Here is a 22,520-nt window from a genome sequence, read left to right on the forward strand (position 1 = left end):
TGAGCTCTTGCTTTTGTGACAGGCAGTGGCTGTACTTTTAAATAAAGACCACTGTATTCTCAACCAGGGAATACATAGCTACTAAAACAATATTCTGTATGTTTTGATGGTTTTCATTATTATGGGAGAAATGGTTTGTGGCAACTTTAGAGAAATTGTTGTATGTTGTTGGAGGTTGTTGTTTGTTTCTCAAACAGTTATTGATTGTAACATGAGGAATGCAAAGACAAAGGGTACAATTAAAGAAAAATAAACAAGAAACCAATAATGGTTTCATAGTTTAAGAACCTAAATTATTTTTATTTGAAGTTTAGGCTTCTAAATACATTAACATTGAAAATTAAAGCCCTGTTCTTCCTCTGTTTTATCTACTGTGAAGGGGCTTCATTGATAACCTTTTGACATTTTCGTAAGACAGCTAATTAATTATGAAATGCACTGCTCATAAATAATTTTATGAATACAAGTATGATGGTAAGGTCTTTCTAGTAATGGACTTAATTTTGATTTTATCTGTGGTTAAGGTACATATTAGTGTGACAGTTTTGAGTTAGGAGTAATATATTACAGGTCTCCTCTGTTAAACTCAGCCATTTCAAAACTATTTTTTGCAGACAGTGCATTTCTGCACTGACTTGAAAACAATTGGTACCCAAGCTAACAGATGTTGATGGACATTTGTGTGCTGGATGATTTCTCTGTACCTAGACTGGTGGTTCTGTGCTAAACAAAGATTAAATAATTTTGCAAGATTTGCTAACAGGACAAGCTAAGAAGATTCTTTTACCTGTAATGCTTCTGGGTTTTAGCTATCACACACACAAGTGCCATATACACTGCTTTATCCAATACAATGTACAGGATAAAGATGTAAAGCCTATATCATGGGAATGTTCATCTATGAATAAATCTATTTAGTAGAGTAGTCCAAATAAATTAATAGGATTATTAACACATGTGCTTGCAAAATCAGCCTGTGATATAAGAGGACAAAAATGTTGCTTGATAGCCTTGAGGATGTTAAAAAATAAAAAGAGCTTATACTTGATCTTTGAATTGAGAACATAAAATACCACCTGATAGCTGTCTTCATTATGAACAAATACAACCTGTGTTTATGTTTACCTTTGCATGCAGAGATACATTTTATATGCACACACACAAATGCACTCTTTATTGTTTAAGAAAACAGCAAATGTAACAATTTGTTATTACATTGAATTAATGGCAATTAGCAAATACATAAAAGAAAAATATGAAGGGAACTTTTTTGCTTTCCAATAGATCTTTGTAATATCTTGTTGCAGTAAGAACAGTATAATTAAAAATATTGACAAAAACTTTTGCAATTAAGTCGTGCTTTTGAAGAACTGAAGATTATGTGGAAAAGAAACAGAGGACAGGTCTTGGTGGCCTTTGGTTTCATGCCATATAATGTAATGGAGTACTTGTTTTGATTTCCTTAAGTTTTCAGGTTTGAGAGGCATGTTGAAATGATATTAACCTTGTGTCTCTGGTTATATGGCTTAAAGCAATTCTTTTTCCAGTCTTTCAGCTCAGCAAGGAAACTGGCATTTTTAAACTATGTTTAAGTAGTCTGTTTTTAGTGTTTTTCTTTGCGGTTTTGTTACGTGAAGACATGAAAGTGTATCATCAACCTGATTTTGCTAAGGGAAGAAATTCTTGTATGAGCGCTCTGGTCAGCATGCCTTGCCATATGAAAGAAAAATCCCCCTTGGCTTTCTACTAGGGTTCATTAATTTCAAATAATGAATTTGACCTTTTTATGCATAGACTTAAAAATTGCATTTAATTTTTCTTTTCACAATAAGAGGGGAGCTGAGATCATAGAGAAAAGAAAGAAATTTGGTTAATATTTTATTGAAGTAGGAGCATTTATTTTTATAGAAAGCTGTTCATAAATGTTCATTATGAAAAATGAATGATCAGATAAGATTTTAGAGTATTCTACAGCAGAATATGCTGTGGTGATGTACACTACTAATGCAGAGGTGATAGCAAAAGACTGGAAAGCTTTTGGATAATCTAATCCCTTTGTGTGTCCAGTGTTATAAAAATACTTTGCGATTTATATCTACCTTTTACCTTGACTTGGACAAAACACTAGAACAGTGTTCCAGTCCCTGCTGTAATTCTAGGCTGGTAAAACTGTTCAATAGCTCTGACATTTGCAGGTACTCTGAATGCTGTGGTGAACAATTTTGTTTGCCTATCTACGCTGTGTTTCAGCGACATGTAAAACCAGGTTAAAGTGATTTCAGAAGATAATAGAACAGGAGTCCTAGGTCCTGTTATGATGGGTGTTTTACAAGGATGTGCAGTGTTCATGCCTGTAAGTAGTGAGTGGCCTTGCACAGGTGCAATGAAGTAAATTTTTATGCTTATAGAAGAATATATTGAAAAGCAAATGTAATAATGTCACACCTTAACTACTGTCAACAATACCAAGCGTTAAAAATGTCTGTGAGCATTAAGAAGTTGATGTAGTTTTGATTAATAGCCAGTACAGTGTATAGTAAAGTGTGATAAAGACATTAATACAGTGGCTCTAAAAGAAATCATTGCCTCTGTCTCTTTGGCTTGGCGAGAGTAAATTCATGATGGTTTTTTGTGGTTTTTTCTTTTTTTTTTTTTTTTTTTAAAGAACCAGCAGTTAAGCATTTATAAGGATAGCAAAGTAAGATTGCTAGAAAATGCATAACTATAACTATGTTCAGATTTCTGCTGTTCTCTTTCTTTACCCTAAGAATCGGGATCTGTTTCTAAAGCCTTGCCAGCTGTATACTGAGAACAGAGGTGTTACAAGGAAAACATAACCCTTCACTGGACTCACTGCACAAAAGTAGACTTGGCTTCTCTACCAGCCAGGGTTTCCCCTAACAGGTTTCCTTTTCCTACCAGGGAAAACATTTTAGGTTCTGCATACTGGGCTTTTTCAGTTGCAGATAGCATGTTTCCTGAAATATATAACTTTGAAATTTTAAGGTCTGTCCATAGCACACACTAAAGCTTTTAAGAAATGCATTGAAAGTATGTCCGTGGATTTACACTGCACTGAATAACAAAGTGTGTAGTATTGTTACATATGGGTATGAAATGTAGTAAAAACATTTCAGGCTTTATCTCCTTTACAGCCCTGCTTGTAATCTCAAACAACTAATATTAACCATACTATTACCATTTTAGTAATGTTCTTTGTGCTAAAATTCTAACAGACATGAGAAGGTGTGTAATTTGTAAATAAGGAGTAATTTATACTGGTACTATTTAGTTTACCAGACTTATTACATCTGTGTCATAGACTTAAATAGTGATTACGGAAAGTTCTGTAGCATGCAGTCACTGATGATGTCACTGTTAAAGGTAACTGTTCTGTAAATAGATGACAAAAAATGGAACTGATGCCACTGTGTTTGAGTTTCTTTTCTCATGCTCTTCAGTTATGTCTTACTTATCTTGGATTCTGTTTAACTCACTGAGAGCGTTGCGTGCATACGGGTTGCAGACTTGTGTTAAAAGTCTATTAAGTATTATTCTATTAATTCTAAAGTCTATTCTATTCTAGTCTAGTCTATTCTAGTCTATTAAGTACTATTCTATTATTCTAAAGTCTATTAATACATTATTCATGTATTAATGTGCTGTGTGTTCACAATATTGGTGAATGTGCTCTTATTTTTAGATGTTAATTCTACCTATAGAAATGACTTTATAGGGAGACCAATATTCTTACGTGTAAAGTGACATCTACACTACTGCATAGTATTGTACCACTTGTCAAATACGGGGTACCCGGTCTGCCCTGGTAAAATTATTTTTCATTTTCCAGGGAAGCATCAGTTCTGGCAGTCCACTAAGTACAATAGGACGTAGAATTTCAAAATTGCAAATAATATAACTACTGAAAGCCGTAGCAAATAAAGATAATGGGAATGTGATTTGGCAATGTTTAAAATGATTTTTTGGTGCCTTTAAAATAATGAGAAGTTAAAGTATTTTGAGCTAATCTATGCTTCATGGAACTTCAAGCAGGTGTCCAGCATAAAGAAACATAGTAATCCATCAGTGATGTACCATTAGACTTGTGGGGAAGAGTTTTATATGCATTTTATTTATATGTAGAAATATTTTAAAAATGTGCAAGTCAGATTAATCATAGCAGTATTTTATAAGCACTGGAAAAAATACATTGATATTTTATTAAAATACTTTTTCCCCTCCTGTTTTAGTTACCTACCATGGTTTGAGGTATACTACAAGCTCCTAAATACCCTGGCAGATTATTTGGCTAAAGAACAGGTAATTTTAGATATTCTATTTCTTTGTGTACAATATTTTCCTTGAAATAATAGTCAGCATTTGAAGTGCTGTAAAGTGATTCTCTACTGTTACAAGTTTAAAATTTTAGTAGAATTTAGAAGCAAGTTTTTACATTCATCATACTGAAATTCAAAGAATCTGAACCTACAGCTGCCACTGTCACTTGAATCCCACATTAATCTTAAAAAGCTGCTAAGAATATACCTTTATAAAGTGTCAGTCTTAGCATAAACAAGTCCTGGGTGAAGTGTGAGCAAAGTGTCACATCACTGGAGATCTGTATGACGTATTGATTGTAAACTGTAGATCTCTGGAACTATCTGATTATCAGTTACAAACACTTTTTTCAGAACTGCATAAAATATGATGTACTGTTTCACCCTTCATATTACTAAAAACTATTTCTCATAATTCTGTCATCTCAACTAGCAAGACAGAATTACTTGCAGCATTTGGTGAAGAATCATGATAGTTTAGTTTGCATATTCATGAGCAATTAGACATGTTCCAGGATTATAAAAGAAAGGAAATACTGGCATCTGTCTTTACTGAGAACATTAAAGCTATACCTTTCTGCATTAACTATATTAGTGTACTAGATTGTAATTAAAAAAAAAAAAAGCATCAATAGTCAGCCATATGCTGTAGACTGGAAAAGCTGACATTTCAAGAATATATGAACTATAGAATAAGCAATTATTGTGCATTATAGTAAATGGACTATAGAGAATGATGACATTTTATGTAAAAAGAAAATGCAGTAGGATAGTTTGGTGTTAGCTATGTTTAACGAAAGTAAAGTGTGAAATACGTTTAAGTCTTATAAATGGTATAATGAGACTTTGGTTTTGGCCCCGATTTTGCTGTAATGGTAAAAATTGGTATTAAGGTTGTATTTGACAGAAGGGGGAGGGATTGTCTTCTCCTTTGTTTCTTGATCACTGGTTCTGTCATTGCAGCTATTACTGCAACCAGTTTAAGTTGCTGGGTTATAAGGTTGTTGTCCTATACACTGCAAAAACTGTTTTAATGGGTCAGAAGGTTTTAGCTGTGTATGGAAGTATTTTGTTGTATTGCCTAGTGTCATATCTGTTGCTGAGGAGGCTGTTAGAGGGCATTGCTCTCTCCTGGCCCAGGCACTGTTCGTCTGACCAAGAGCTAGACCCAAGGTCTTGTTTACTAGTGTGAGATCCAGTAACATCATCATTCTTGCAGGGAGAGGCAGAAGCTTCCTGCAAACTCAAAAAGTATGTTTAAAAGCTGGCCCTGGCTTGTCACTGATAATTTTGGTTTTACTTTGACAACAAGAAGAATTAATCTCCATGAACAAAAACCCTACACTGAATGAAAACCCTAAATCAAACAAGAACTCCAGCCACTTCTCTTTGACAAGTAAATGTCTCTCTTAGAGATCAAGGTGGGGGATCCTAGTTAAACCCCGTAGCTGCATGTACTTTTCAGTAAACCTTATTAACTGTTTTATGTGCTCTGATGAATCATTTTCAAAGTGTACAATATAGCTATGTATCTGCATGTTTAGTAAAACTTTGAATAGGCAAATATCATGGCTAACAGTTTTAGGAAGATGATGTCCTAGATGCACAGACCAGCTAGACATGTTAACACTATTTTCAGTTGCAAATAATGTGATTCATTTAAGGAGTCTATGGGGAAATATGTAAGAGATGGATGTAACTTGCAGATACAATTATTTTCTGAGATACAACGTTGGCTTGAATTTTATACTTAATATTTAAATACTTCACTGCGAATTGCAATTGTCTTTCTCATTAAATATATATATCTTTGTCAATATATGGTTTGATGTGTAGTAAATGGTAATTAGTCAGTTTTTATACAATAATTAACTACCTTTTAAAAATATTCCCTATAGGAGAATGACTCAAATGATTTGTTAAAATCATTGTATAGCCATCCTGTGCCAAAAGCGAACGCTTTAGTCAGTTTAAGTGTGGTAAGTATTCTCTTTTTAAGTCCTATTACTGACTATAAAATAGTAGGTAAGGTTGAAACAAAAAAAAACCCAAACAACCCTTTGTAAAGAGTAAACTTAGGTTGCTTCCCATCACTAACTGGCTTGAACAGCCTTTTTTTTTTCCTCTTCTCTGTGCAGAATAGAGTTTGTCTTTGTCTCATGTTGTTCTCTTATAGTCATAAAGAAGCAGAAATTTGAATTTTGCTCTATGGATGAGAAAGTAAACTGCAGCAGGATCTGGCAGCACTAGAACTACTTTTTTGTGCTTCCAGCTGTTTCATGTAGATAATTTTGGTTTCTCCTGCTGTGAATCGGGAGACACTAACTCTGTTTTATTGCCTCTTATGTCTGAGTAGGTAGACTTGCAGGATTAGAAAAAAAAAAATCTGTGTAAGCTGGCTTCTTTCCCATTTTTCTTCCCATTCTTCATAGTTTTGCTTGATCATGCAAAAATGCTGTAGGAAAGATGGTAAGAGAAGTGTACTGCGTTACGTGAAACTTTCAGCACATCTAGGTGAAAGAATGTGTCCATGCCTGCCTTGCTTCTGTGCTCTGACTTCTCGTGATGTGGGACTGGACATTGATAGTATGGCAAGGTGGTGTTGCTGCAGAAACATCAAAAAGTGAGCCTGTCACTGTTACAGTTCCTGAATTTTTTAAAAGAAATAGCATATGGATGCGTGTTTAAATACATTTGTGGAGTCTGCATGAAATGTAAAGCCAATACAGAGCCTCTGCTGTCTCCAAGACATTGTTCGTATTCACAGCATCTCTACAATGACTGCACGCATAAGTAACTGTGCAAATAACTGTTTCTTGATTGAACTATCACAGTTTGCAGGGCACAAAAAGAAGTGATTTTGTAAAGGCTTCCATTATGCACATACTGAAAGATCATTAGATTATTTATCTTGACCTTATTTGTGTCATTTCCTGTTACTTTTAACTCATTTATTTTAGGATTGGGCCCAATACTTCAGGTAAAGTAAGCACAGACTCTAGAAAAGCATCTGTCCCTATTATGAAGGCATACAGAAATGGAGAGTCTACCACTTCTGTTCCAGTAGTTACTCACCCTTGCTGCTTAACATAATGCTACCTTTATTTTATTTAAATGTGTCATATTTCACATTCCCTGTTAGGCTTTTTTCACTAGGCTATAGAGGCCTAATATTTTTTCCCCTTGAACAGTGCTAATCCACTGTATTTGAAAGTCCTTCCAGTCTTGTGTGTTGTTTTTCATGAGAACAACGTACTGGTTTTTGGGGCTGCAGTCAGAATTGTTTCTGTCGCTGTTTTTTCTTTCTGTTGTCAGTGTAATATTTTCAAGTTAATTTTCAGTTCACAGTACCTTTGCCAAGAATACTTCTGTATATCAAATAATATTTTGCTATCATTAATTGCAGTATTATAACCAATTCTAATTTGGCAACCCTAAAACGCTTTATAAAGTCGTTTAAAAATCCTACTGTGTTTCAGAGGGACATAGAGAAGTTTTTAAGATATTTTTCTTTGTATTTCTTGCAATGTGTTACTACCTGTTGCTATCAGTGTTGCAGTTCATCTTGCATAGAACTTGCCTACCTCAAAATGAATGTTGTGATGAACCTAGAAATGGATGTTGTGGTGAATGCAGCTGGCAACACTGGGATGACAAGCCGCTTGCAATAAAGTTGATGCTTGCTGGTTTTATTTCAATATTATCTGACTTCTGAAAAAAAAAATTTTTTCTCAATTGTCTCTTGTTCCCAGTAGGTTGTTACATCAAAGAGTTTTGTAATCTTTTTAGCTGAACAATGATTATCTAAATGCAGGACTTTTGCCAAATGCTTGGCTGCAGGTACAGTCGAGCAAATATTGTGGGTTCAGACAGGGCAGAGCAGGAAGGAATAGGTTAGCCTGGATCAGAATGCTTTTTGGATCTACAGGCATCTCTGTTTTTGTAATGCTCAGTGCTACAGGGAGCAGGGAAATGTTTATGGCCACTTTCAACTCCAACTTTGTGTGCCTAGTCTTTTATATTGATGTTCCTTTCTTGCTCCTCGTAAATTGTAAATAAGCTAGACTGAAACCATCAGTAGTAATAGACCTAAAAAGAAGTTACAGGCTGAAAAATAATTGTAGAAATGACATCATGAGGTGGCTTTTCATTGTGCTAGGATGAGTCTAGTTCAAATTTCATGATGCAGAATTAAAAAGATCCCTCCCCTCATTTACTCAGGTGTGCTGCAGGGTAAGGCTCATAGACATTGAAGCGGGGTTTAGATGGCAGACCACAACGGTACTTTGGATTGCACGTATATAATCATGCATAAATTACACCCAGTATCTGGATACATGGTGTTTCCCAGTAATCCTTGGTCAGGAGGACACCAAAATGCTGTGGTCCACTTAGGGACCAAGTTCTACTCTCACCTGTTGGTCCCAGTAACAAATATTCTGCAGCTGAAATTTATGAGGGGTGATCATTTGTTCTATGAAAGCTGAGCTTAAATATAATTTGGGTTGCTTTTTATTTTACCCATAGATGGCTAAGAAAAATGATTTTTTGTTTGTTTGGTTTTTTTTTGTTGTTGTTGGGAAAGCTAGTGAAGTCTGAATTCAAATGGGGGAGGAATACAAAGAATAAACATTTTCAGCCATTACTTTAACCATGGAATATTACAAGCATTAGAGTCAGCTTTGCCCTTTTTGTTGGAAAACTAAAAAGTCAATTGTTCAATCTTTCTCTCATCTTGCATAAGAACCAAGAGATGATTTTTGCAAGTGAGCAAGTTTTGAAAAAACAGCCTTGTCTTGTATCGGTGAGTTTAAAAGGCACTGACTCTCTAAAGCCTATTGTAATTAAAGAAATAATTATTTGCTATAGGATATCTCTTGTGATTTCAGGCTTATTTATACCTGTCCTTTGGGAAATTCTGCTGCTGTCTTTAGCCTAAAAGAGCAGTCTAATATTAATGTACCTATTCTGTTTAAATCAGTCTAACTTCAGAGCTATGTTTGTGCGCGTCATAATCCTTTTGTAAAAACCGCAACCAAAATCAAACCCTTAAATTGATGAACAAAACTTGCATTTTCTGGTGTCCTTTTTAGGGAAACTTTATACAGGACAGCAACTATTAATTTAGTTATCTCTTCCAAGGTCGTACATCTTCCTAAGGGAGTTCATAAAGATGTGCGAGGACTCCATACCACACTATTTTTGCTGCTTTATGACTCTTAATGACTGCAGTAATGGGTCTTTGCTTCTCACAGTTCTGACTTCCTTTTCTGTTTAATGAGTGAAGTATTATTACTTTGTTAATTATAAATAATTACTGCTCTAAGTTATTAACTTCATTACTCAGAAATCTTTTGATAAATATTCTGTGACCTTATTACATATAGGAAATAATTTTCTATTCTCGCTATACTTCTGAAGAATGTAGGCATTCCATTAATCTGAATATTTTCCTGTTCTTGACTAGAGAAAAAATCTTAGCTTTTTTCCTCTGTTGATGCAAAACAATAACCTGGGATATTTATTGTGCAAGTGCTATGATGTTTATGGGATGCCTTTTTTAAGCCAATTTTTTCTTCTTAAATTTTTAACTATTGCCAAATGACCTAATTTGTGGGGAAAATTTTCTATTAAATGTATCAAGCTGGTTTAATAAGTCTGCTACACAGAGTTAATAGTATTAATAATTTTTTTTTTTTTCTTGAACACAAGACACCTTTAATATCTTATAGATTTCCTTTATGTTTTGGTATATCTTTTTCAAGTTTGACTTGAAAACAAACTGTGTCTTTGTGTTGTTAATTATAATTTTAAAATACATTATAAAAACAAAGAAAGTCTACGAAAAATGTCAAAATCATGTTAAATCAAATAAAAGCTAAAAAGTCAATAATTATCAAACTTACTTAGTATGCACTTAAGGTTTTTTGTCCATCACGATTTAGACTAATATGCAAAAATGCCTTAGAATTACTAAGCTAAATCCATGTCTGATAACTACTAAAAGCACTGGATTAATGAGAATAATTTAAATTACATCTGTTTTTAGTTTAATCCATTTTATATTTACATCCTAGATGGCCTCAAACTAAGATGCATAAAATTGCTAATGTATTTCATAAACGATTGCAGAATCTCAAGCTGTCAGACCTTGCATTTCTGTTAGGACATTTTTGATTCAAAGATGTTTGGAAAGAGAAGAGAATGTATATCAAGTAATAATATTTCTATTCTAATTAATTTTCTCATGTGAATGATTTTTCCTTTTGCATTCTAAGTTTACATTTTGTCCTTTAACATTTTTTTTTTTGGTTGCAATTTTTAAATCAACGCTTAAGTTAATCAGTGCTACTCTCAGGCTCGTGACAACATTTAAAGCTGGCTTAATTTCAGTGTTATTTCAAAACTGCAGCCCAGCGTTTTGTTCCCTTGGTTTGTGTGCTGTGCTGAACCAGAGCTTGTCATTTCGTGTCGTGATCTGCTTAATTCTTTGTCTAGTAATGGTAAGAATGCTATTGGAAAAATGTCTATTTGCTTAAACAAAGATGGGGTTGGAAATCCTAAATGCTAGATTTTTTAAAAAAGAAATTTTGGTTTCTGTGTGCATACATTATTAATTATTTTTCCCCATTGATTAGCACTCGTATTTCATTACTCCTGATATAACTGGATTGCCAACAATCCCTGAAAGCGTAAGTATGCAGTTTCTTTTTTAAATATTTAGGAGAAGTATCAACCTCATTCTGTGGGTAGGGCTGAACTCTGCTTTTATCAATAGGAGATGTTTTTTTCTCCAAGACTGTTTTTAGAATGTGATTAATGTCTATTATTACAACCTTTAGCTAATAGTTACTGTTGCATTCATCATTAACCCATTTTAAAGCATTAACAGGGCATTTTTGACCATTGCTATATCCACCCTTTGTTCATAATTACTTGGCTTGTTTGCATTTATTGGGATTATTTATGTAAAATATATTGTAATTCTGCACCTCATTATATTTGAATACCTGCCCTTTAAACACTGCATTGCTAAGCTGCAAATTCAGCTATCAAGATATGCAGTTATTTTTTGTGTAAGAAGGCATTGTTTCAGGCTTTCTGAAAACATGCCGTACCTGCTTACGTTTGGGTGGTAACCATGCACTGGGAATGGTGGTGTGGTGTGGTTTGTTTTTTTGTTTTGTTTTGGGTTTTTTTTTTGTGTTTTGTTTTGTTTTGATGTGTTTTTTTTTTTTTTTTTAAATGAAGACTTGCATTCTGTAGATGCTAAATCCTCAATAGTGCTGTGGGTAGATTGCAAATGTGAAATCTGAGATCACATTCTCTATGATGTGTTTAGCTGGATAACATCTAATAAGAGCTTCGAAACTTTCTGCTTTCCACTCTTGCATTTAAATCTGGAATTGAGTATGGATGCATCGATGTGCATTTTTACACTTTCAAATAACAACTTCCTTCTGAAAGTGAAGCTGTTGGGGGTTCACCACAGTACAAAATCACGCAGTACCGCAGAACTTGTTCTTGGTAGATTTTGAGGTGTTTGTGCAGAAAGCGTGATGGAAGGGTGCTCGCAGCCTCTGTGGTGGTGCATGGGCAAGGCGCAGTGGGGAAGGCGTCCCGATCACCCGCTCCCTGCCTCCGCGCTGCGGGTGAGAGGGGAGGCTGTGCCCCTCAGCGTCCCAGGCGGGCAGCGGCTCCTGGGCCGCAGGGTGGGACGGGCAAGGGAAGGAAACGGAGCCGGGGAAGCCTGGGTCGGCGAGGAGCGGTAGGGCACTCGTAGCAGAGAGGAGGCCTGCGTGTACGTCTATGGTTGTGGAAAGGAGTCTGCACCAGGGACCCAGAGAAGATGGCACGACCCTTGTTGCAATCCAGAAAACCATGGAAAGTTGCTGGACAGGGGAGTAAAAGAGAGGACCCTTGTTGCAAGGGCTATTTGGGCAGGACAGGGCTTAGTTTTTAAATGTTTATTTTCATCTGTTTCCCCTATGGGTTGAATTCCCCTATTTTAAAGAATTCTCTTGTTCTAGCTTAGTATTTGGGGTTCTAATAAAACATAGCTTTGGAGGTTAGAAGGTGTGTTATGTGTTCAACTTGAAGAAAATGTGGGGAAGCTTCTCTCTGGGCCTCTGGCTGATGGAGGATCTTGTGATGGTGCCACTGTGTATTTATTTTTCTGATTCTGTGGGAGAAAGGAAAAGTAATTTTCATGGTGCCTTTCTATAATTATTTTTTACTCCATTTATAAAAGTCTCATCCTTCCAGTATGAATCAAAATAGTATGGTACTAATGGAGGGTTAGAACATGCAGGGAGTGAAGAGATGAGGTAATTACAGTAAATTAGCAATAAAATGAATTTTCTTATTCTTTGTTGTAAGCTTCACGTATTTCAGGGGCAGTAACTTTTCAGATGTAATGCAGAAATAACTGTGACTGTCTCCCAAAGATATATTGTTCTGTACAAGATTGCAAACTCTTTTTACCACAACTTTTGCAACACAGAATCAGCATACCATTATCAACTACAGTGTTGGAGGGTGTCCAAGGTAAATTGGACTCAAATTATCATGGTGCATCAGTCTCTGACAACCAGTTAAAAAGTAGCACTTGAAACACCAGAGTTTCTTTCTAAATGCAGTGTGTGTAGCCTTAGCGCTCTTGTATTTATCTCTTCCAAAATTTTATGCAGCATGGATCAAGAATAACTCTATACTCCGTGTCTTTGAATAAATAATGCATTTCTGAATTTACATGAAACTGGATCATCCATTGGATCTTCATTTGTATTTTCAGTATCTTTTTTTATTCAATATTGCAGTATATCCAAAAAGGAGGTCAACCTTCTGATCATCATCCAGGCTTTAAATAAAGTTAGCTTTTGATATAGTAGAATCTGTAAGGAGATAAACCAGCAGCTGGTGAACAGCAGCTCTGCCCCTTGCTGTGCTCCCTGACTGCAGAGGGCCATGAGCCGGAGAGGCCACAGCCAGCCACTGTGTCCTGGCCCCTGCGGGGGCGGGTGCTGGCAGTCAGGGGGGTCACCCTGCTCTGAAGCCGTTACCACTTGTCTTGCTGTTGCTTTTATTTCAGGGGTGCATTACCTTGCGGCCATGTGTTGGCCATATCCAGTATAGACTAACAGTTCCACTCTTCAGGTTTCTATCATTGGGTTGGTGCATATAGTTGATAGACCTCCTAAGTTAACGTTTAGTAATATGTTGTTCCTGAGAAGAGATGAGTAAGAGTTCTGGTTGCAGATATGATAATGAATGTGTGAAATTAAATGTTTTGTATATTGTGGGGTGCATTACTGTATTTTCATACATATTCTGTAACGTTTACAAAAACTTGCTGTTTTCCTATGCATTTTTGCTGGTAGCTGTTTTAGCTTACTCAGAACTTGTATCTCTCTGGCACTGTGCCATGCAGAAATACTGGAACACAGAGATCCTTCCCCCCAGCCTTTTTCTCTTTTTCCCCCACTTTTGCGTTGCCTGAACTATAAATAAGAGGTGCTGGTTACTTTGCTTTTCATTAAACCCCACAGTGGGGGTGGCAGTGGGTTTCTCATCAGGGGCAAAAAGAGTGGCTGCAGGACCCAGTGCCTTCTACCGGTGCTGCTGGACGTTTGGTGTCCTGGTGCATACAGTTCAAGGAAAAGCTTGGTGTTTTTCAACAAACTCTTTTGCTGTATTGAAGTAGAATACAACGTGTTGACTTTGGGAAAGCCTGGCAAAATAGCACAGTTTTATTCTTGTAGCTATGACAGAACAGTTACTGCAGTGGTGGAAGATCTGTTCCTGAGTTAAAAGTATTGGTTACCTTAATAGCATATGGTGCTATTGATGTAATACCAAATTTCATATTTTTTCAAATTTAAAAAGGGCAAACCTAAATTCACAAGCATAATCAAATGAGCAAAATATTAATAACTTACACCAAAGTTAGTTTTTCATTGGCTTTAAAACCCAGTCAATTATTCTTAAAGCATGCAAATTTTAATGCAAAGGGGTTTCTTTCACAGTTTTGGGTTGGTTTTTTTCCACCTACTAATTGGACAAAAATTTTTGTAAGTAATATGTAAAATGTTCCACTTAGCTACTAACTGTTGCTATATTGTTAACATCTTATTTATTTAAACAGAGAAACCTCACTGAATATTTTGTTGCTGTGGATGTGAACAACATGCTGCAACTTTATGCCAGTATGTTGCATGAGAGACGAATCATTATTACCTCTAGGAAACTAAGCACTGTAAGTACTTCACACGTTTCCTTTCAAGTAGAATATATTGAACATTTCACAAAATGACCTGCAGACCTTTGTGGTTTTAGATATGTTCCATGTGTACTTATAAGACAATATCTACATACTTTTCTGATATATGGTTTTAGTCTGGCTCTTGAAGTACAAAAGTCTGATTTATATAAGACCTACTCAGATACATTAAGTCAGGTTAATTATTTTTCTTATCAGGAGATGAGAGTTCTTTAACTCTCCTGAGTTCATTTCTATGCCTTCTAACCTAAAAAGAATTCTTAAGGGCTATTATAAGATCTTTATTATTCACTTGTGGCTTATTCCATTGGAGCTACTTGAAAGAAATCAAGGGTCCATAATAATAGCTGCTATCCTAACCTGGTAATAGGTAGATTCATCTTTGTTAGAGTGGTTTGGGAGTGCATACTGTAATAGCTCTGATTTGGAGCAGCTCTTCAGACTGATAATAACGTACAACTCAAAATAACATTTTTTTTTATTAGAGGTTTTATTAAAGGTTTTAGGCTACTGCCCACATTAAAATGTTCTTTTTTTTTTTTCCCCTTATGCCAGCTTAGACTGCTTAATAAAAGAATGTTGTGTTTCATTTTGAAAGTATGCTTAAATATTCAGATGTTATTTTGTTTTACTCTTCACAGAACCTTATGAGTTTTTAAAATATCCTATATTTTGAAAAAAATTCCCAAGATTAATTTTGCGTTAGTACAAGACTGTCACTTTATAACCAACTTCCATCAGAGTATATTTGTTATGCAGAATCTTTAGCCTGTTAAGCACAGTCATTGAAAATACCTTTATTTTTTTTCAACAGTACTGCATAAAACACTTTGTTTGGTATGCTTTCTATGGTGGAAAATCGACTTTATGTTCCTGAACACTGCTAATTGTACTACCAAATAAATGAACAGTTATTTTCAACACAGGTACAAGGTTGGATATAGTACTAAAAATTAGTATTTTCAAAGACTTGCAGGTGCTGATTTCCAATACGTACATGTGCATGTAAGGATTGAGAATTTTTGGATTATAAATAGTGGATAAAACCCCTTTAAATTCTTTTGAGTCAAAAGTAAATTGAAGATAGAGAAGATTCAGAATCGCCATAAGAGGCTTACAGGTTTTACGATTCTAGGTGGTAGTTGCCAATTATGTAACTGCCTTATTTTCTTTTTTTTTTTTCAAACACCACAGTGTTGGGTCCCTGAATCTGCTGTCACCATTGCAGTTAGGGGAATGCACAAAGACAGCACTTTACCAGTGGTTTTCAGAATATGGAGCTAAGTAAGTCCATGGTGATTGGAGAGTAAAGGAAACAGGGGGTTGTATAAGCAGAGGCCACATAAACAACAGAAAACCAGAAAAATAAATAGTGAATGAATATAAGGAATCTTCAAATTACTAGTCTATGATATATTTTTAACCACCAAAGATTTTACTTTATCTTAGGAAAATTCCATATTCTGTCACACTTATGTCTTCCCCTGTTGTGTGGTGTCGTGTCGTGTGTCCGTGTCCCGTTCCCCCCCCCCCCCCCCCCCCCCCAAATGGCTAGGGGAAGAATTGAGCATTACAACATAGTAATAAGACCGCCCAAATCGGTGAAGAGAATTTGAAGGGAAAGCCCTTTCAAAGAACCTGGCTTAGTAGAAGTTCGCATGATGTAGCTAACGCGTGGAATTTGGTTTGGTTTTTTGTTTTTTCAGTTTGCTAGTCTGGGACCCAGCTTGCTATATTAAAGAAAAAAAGAAAAAAATACACCATAAAAAACCCTCAGCTCCGATGATGCCCCAGTCAAACCTCTCTTACTGCTCCAGTAGAGAGGAGATAGGAATCATGATGGCAGCTCTGTGCCTGTGGAAGATTAATTCTGTGGTGGGCACATGTCTGTCTGCTTAACATGATTTAGAATTGTACTCTCAGCCTACACTTGGATCCTCTTAAGACTTATTTTTATTAGGCTGAACATCTCAGCTGATCTCTGTTGCTGTGATAGGACAAGAGAAGAGGAGGTATCAGAATCACACTGCGCTGATCTAGACCACCTTATTTTTATGTTCAGATTCCAAGCTCTTTGGAAGTCATTACAGAACAACAGATATAATATGCTGCTTGTGAGAAACTTTAACTTTGTTCAAAATACAGCTGTTTATTCCAAAACCTTTCATGAAGTAATAGTCATCTTGATGGTGTCCTCACTTGAAAATAATTTATATCGCTCTCCTGGACAAGGATGGGTAGCAGTAGCAGACACTTGTAGTGGCATTTGAACATCCTGAAGAACGTCCCCAAGCTGTGAATGTAAATAGTAGATTGCAGGTCAAGTCCAAAAAGAGATAGCACATCAATTTCACTTTCTTCTGGTTATTTTTTCAGTCTGCTAGCATTACTTATGTCATAGCTAAACGAAATTACTGCCACATCATGTCAGATCCACTTTTGATATAGGACTGGGTTAATTTTCACTTGCACTAGTGAGTTCTGATAAAACAGAAAAATAGACCTGGCTTATGAGGAACTTCAGTGAGAACTGCTACCTGCTAATCTCTTTCATAAACAGAATGGGACTGATGTGAAGCTTGCTTCTTTACAGAGCAAGATAGTTTAAAAAGCCAATTAAACACTTCTCAGTATCTCCTGTGAGAATTTAAATGAATTGCCAAGAATGACTAAATGTGTTTTTGGCATAAGATATTTCTTCTGTCAAATGTTGGATTGCTTAATATAATACAAATAAGCAAATGGAGTGTATTTGGACATTAGCATTTGCTAGCTTTGTGCTGTTTTACTGTTGTGTACAAAACACAGCAGACTGGTACTGTGTGTTGCAAAGGCTGTGTTTTAATATTCCTAAATTACAGCTTGATACTTAAAGATTATTTGTTCAAAAACAGTGCTATCAAGTCCAACTTTCTGTTAAGGGAGTTGGGCCTTATCTTTGGGGTTAACTGAATATCAAGTGTTCATGTCAGTTCATGGAGACTGGGTTGTGATGTCACCTTCGAGTTACCAGCTCTGTTTCGGTTCACTATCTCAGAGCAGTGACTGATAACAAAAGGCATAATTCAAGGCCTTGCTCACTTTCTCCTTGCCCTTCTTGTGGGGGGCCAGGAATGGAAAACTACACTTACTTATGCACAGGAATTCTTTGTCTAGCATTTCTGCCCTATAAATTTCATGCTTTCATTATACTCAAGTAAAGGATCAGCCCCCTTATGGAAAAAGGGGGAAAAATGATGCTATATTTAAAAAGAAGGTTTACTTTGGAGAAAAAAAGAGAAAGAGAAAAGAAGGTTGCCTATTTTAAGCTGTTGAGTAGAGTTTTTTAACTAAAAAAGAAAAAGATGATGATAAGTACCATTTTATCCTGAGGGTATGTTTCAGTTGTCAGCTTATGGTTTAGTTCAGCCAAGTGGCATTTGTTTTATATGCATCTTCTGATTTTTGCAATTGGTGTGTATTCTTTGCAAGTTTCTTTTAAATTGATTTTCTGTGTTTTTACCCCCTAAAAAAACTCCTTTGGTGGAGATCTTTGTCTGCTTGCCCCACCAATTACCACCAAGACAGAAGTGGAAACTTCCCGCCGCTCCTTTCTGTCGTAGCTTCTGGGTCATTATTTGCCCTAACTGTTGATTCCTGTATTAGCTTGACTTTCCAACCACTTTAATAATGTGATTATCACCAACCTCACAGCTTGCTTCAGGCTTAGTGTTACAGTGAGGTGGATTCAGCTAGCCTGAGGATTATGCTCTGTAAGATCTGTTTGTAGCAAAAATTACCATTTCTGGCTTTTGAACAGTAAACTATGAAAGGGAAACAAATTATATGGCTTTGGATTAAATGAAAGGATGAATGAAACAAAGGAATTGATCTATTCACAGAGGTGGCTGTTAGTTGTTTCACTTTAGCTGTAAAAGGAAGACCTTTCCTAAATGTCATGCTGTATGTTCTTGCACAGCACCATTTTCTCACACATCACTGCATCTGCATGTATTCTTATTAGTTGCATGGAGCTGTATGAGTTTCAGTACAAATAATTTTTTAATTCAGTCTTTCTATAAATTATTAAAGTGCTGGGGATGGCTTTTCCAGGAAGGCTGAACTACAGCATTGATTTTATGCATGCTGGAGGCAGGCCCTAGATGTTTCGGCCCCAAGTGCACCTGCTGTGGTAGTCTACCAGAACATCATACCACACTCTCATGTATTCAAAGCAAAGGAATAAATCATGATTTTACAACAGTGCATCAGTTGACTTATTGCTGTTTTGTGACCGGAGGTAGGAAGGATTGGTGTTTAAAGCCATGTCATCGGTTCTCAAGTCACTCAAGCATGAAAGCTTGTCATATGCCTCTGTAATTGTACCTCACCAGTCTTTCCCTAACTAGTCAGCTGGGGCTGTGCATTTTGTCTCAAACACCCGGCTGGCCCGTGTCTGACAGGAGCTTTCTCATCATCCTGTCAGTAATATGCTAACTAGAGTGTATCTTCTGTGGCCTACACTGGCAGGTGGAAAGGATGCTACACTTTAAAGCAAATGTCTAAACGTTATATCCATTTTGACCAGTATTTGTTTCAGATAATACAAGTCTGATGTGTCTGAGAGCATGGTGGTTACAAAGTTCTGCTTCGCGCTGGCTGTAGGTTTCTTTGGTGATCCCTATAAAAACAAATGTTTATGTCAATAAAATATACAGATTTTTTTTCTTGGTGGTGAAGGAGCACTGAATATAAATTTACACACAAACATACATTTGTGGAATAACTTTTATTGTTGCTTATATGCAAAGAGAGCTTTCTGCAGTTGCCCTCAGTCACCATAGTTAGTTGGACTGAGCAGTGGCTTCATGTTCCTTGCCTCGCTAGTCTTGTTCAGGTACGGTCACACTATCCATGGTCGCTCAGGCACTGGGAAGATGCAGAGGCTCCTTGGAGAATGTAATACCAGCTGCTGCTAGAGAAAGCGAAACACCGCTTACTCTAAACACGTTGTCTTTGTGAATCGCTTTGTTCCTCCTGCATCTGACCCTAAATCCAAGATTTTTGAGTTTATTCGAAAAATCTGTATGTCCCAAGGCAGTAATATCGTCAACTGAAACAGAAAACAACTGTGGTGGTTGTCTATTTCTCTCGCTTCACTTAAATGTCTCTGTGGTTTACATGTTGGAGGTTCATGGATATGGTTAAAAAAACTGCCAAGCACTGCTTTGTGACTAGGCCAGATTGCTGGGATGTGGTTTTGGAGCACAGTGCACGTTAGTGTGGAGCCTGGAAAGACAGAAAGATCCTCTTTTGTATTTTTATGTTTCTGAGTTCAAAGACGGCTATTTATGGAGCTACTTCTCTGGTGCAGACTAAGGATCCAAGGCAGTGGAACAATTGGCTCCATACAGACTTTCCATGTTGGAGAAAATAGTGGCACTGGGAGCTGTCATACAGCTTGGTGACATCCTCACATTGCCCTGTGCTAGGGTGATGCTCCCGGTTCTGATTAAACAAACTATAGCATCTAATTTATTTTAATTGTGCACTGTAGTGCAGTCACAGTTTTATCTAAAAATGTATTTATGAAGTGTATGGCAGATCTGTTTGTAAATAATACTCTTCCAATAATTTAAAAAATTATAGATTTAAAACTTAATCTGTATCTCAAATTCCTGTGATGTAGTACATAGTGGCCAGCAATGTTCAAGGGCTAAATTTAGTTCTTGGAAAACAAGAAAAGGATGGGAATTTATCATTAACTTGCAAGGCAGAACAGATATTCTGCTGATACTCACTTAGCTCCCAGAAGCATAATTAGAATTAATTTTGGAATATTAGGTCAATTAGACCATTTGATCTGGGAGCAGACAAGAAGTGGTGCTTAATTTTTTTTTTTATGGTTCAGATAAACTGGGCAGAGGTGCGTGTTGTGGGTGCATTAAGGTCCCATTGGGACACCCGTAGGGAGTGTACTTCTAGCAATGAAGCTGTGGGATGTCAATGTGGAATCAAAATGTGGTTAGGATATTCAGCCAGACCTGGAAAGCTCCTCCAGTCTTGAAGTTTAGAATAGTTTTCCTATTGCCACAGCATAATATTAGGAGAAATAATTGTGAAAGAATTTGTGAAAATAAATTGAAATGTGTGGTCAGCAAATGATTAAAATTCTTTTTCGTTTAATGAGAGGGGGAAAAAACAAGAAAAAGTTGCAGATTGCTATTACCTGCCATCTGTGTAAACCATGAAGAACTGTATCACTGGGTTTTATAAAAAAAAACAAAACAACCCAAAACAAAAAAACCAAACCCCAAACAAACAAAAAACCAAAAAACCACACTGTAAAAGAAAAGAATGTAGACAGAAAGACAGATCTACAAATTCATTTCAAAACTAATTTTTTCACTTACTATCACTTTCAGGAAAAAGAACAAATCCAAGATTAAGATAATCTGGGGCAAAAGTTGTTTCTTTTTCCAATTCATATAATCTTTGGCAATTCAGTAAAAACTGCCGGAACAAAATGCTGTGTATAGCCAGTGCAGATGCTGCTGTGGGCATATGCAATCTAAGAGAAGCCTTTAAGTACTGAGTCCTTTGTGGTTGGGCTGTATGAGAACTGAAAGTGAAAGAGTCCGTATTCTGTTGACCAGAACTGTCTCACCCCCTAAAAAAAAGACCACTGAAGTAATTGGTGGTCGTATGAAGCATAAGATGTGATGACGAGTTACTGAAAGGTGTGGGAGTGTAATACCAGCTCTCCGTTCTGGTGTGCCATTATGGCAAGTTTTCCCCTTTTTCAGTCACTGCTGCTTTATCACTCTTGTTTTCCAAAATTTACCAATGACGAGATGAACTATAACATAGTCAGTGGTTATCTCTACTCTTGCTTGCAGTAAATAAGTTGTCTGTCAGCTATTCACAAGGAAGCTGTTCCCTGCTGCTTCTTAATTAGTGTATGGCAGAAGAACATACCATGGAGTTACTCTGGGGGAGGAAATGTTAATAAAAATTATTTTCCTGGAAACTCTCCTTTCAGAAGTGGGAAACATTTGCAGAACTCTCTTGTTTTAAGGGAGAGTAGCCCTTCCTCTATGGAGACAGGTCATAAAATAAAGGAGGGAGTAAAGGGGGAGTCAGGAGATGGTCAGGAAAAGGGACAAAAAGATGTATATGTTTGTGGTGTTCTGTGTTTTTGTGAGAGAGGAAGAGATAAAGAAGTTAAGAAATGAATGAATGTCAAAATGAGAATAAACGAATTATCAAGAATGTACAGAGATTAAATGAAGAAATATGAGGAAACTGAAATTATTGAACAGATGATGTAAAGAAGCATAATTAGTTTATTATAGGATAAACAAATATCAGAAGAGACCTGTTAGTTAACCTAATCTGTAACGTGTTAGGGATAAAAGCTGACAACTAACTTCCAGAAGTTTCATTTTCAACCTATGAAAAATACTAAAAACCATTGTGGGATGAAGAAAATGAGTAACTGAATTGAGTTACGTGGCTTTTTCTATGCCATCCACACCTACTTTGTTATATAGATAGCTCTGATTATCTGTAAAAGTGCATGTAGGTCCTTAGTGTAAGCACAATATGCCAGTGGTATTCCTTGTTGAGCCCTCACCTGTCTACTACCACTTCAATTTTTTTTTCTGCTCAGCTTCCATTGTTGGGAAACATGTTACTCCTGGAGCCATAGGCAAGGAGCAAACAGCGTCTGCAGTCTTTTCTTCTCCTTTCCAAACTAATGCACAAGAATGATGCCATAATGCTGCTTTGTGAATCAAGAATTGCAAGAAAAGAATGAAATTGATTTGTATATGAAGTGCTGTCAAATTCATGAATAACACTCTTCTCTTCCCTTTCCTTCCCCCAGAAATAATGATAAAAGGAAGTGAATAATACTAAAAAAA

General features: G+C 36.3%; 1 protein-coding gene across 1 annotated transcript in view; it reads left to right on the forward strand.

Annotated features, from left to right (window-relative positions):
• DENND1B (DENN domain containing 1B) overlaps positions 1-22,520 on the forward strand; it is a 170,212-nt gene that overhangs the window by 75,343 nt on the left and 72,349 nt on the right. Inside the window, exons 6-10 of the mRNA XM_072867433.1 lie at positions 4,251-4,320; positions 6,236-6,316; positions 9,082-9,141; positions 10,976-11,029; positions 14,482-14,592. Of these exons, the coding sequence (XP_072723534.1) occupies positions 4,251-4,320; positions 6,236-6,316; positions 9,082-9,141; positions 10,976-11,029; positions 14,482-14,592 (376 nt within the window). The remainder of the gene's footprint in view (positions 1-4,250; positions 4,321-6,235; positions 6,317-9,081; positions 9,142-10,975; positions 11,030-14,481; positions 14,593-22,520) is intronic.

The sequence above is a fragment of the Ciconia boyciana genome, chromosome 7 (assembly GCF_034638445.1).
Source record: "Ciconia boyciana chromosome 7, ASM3463844v1, whole genome shotgun sequence".
NCBI classification, from domain to species: Eukaryota; Metazoa; Chordata; class Aves; order Ciconiiformes; family Ciconiidae; genus Ciconia; species Ciconia boyciana.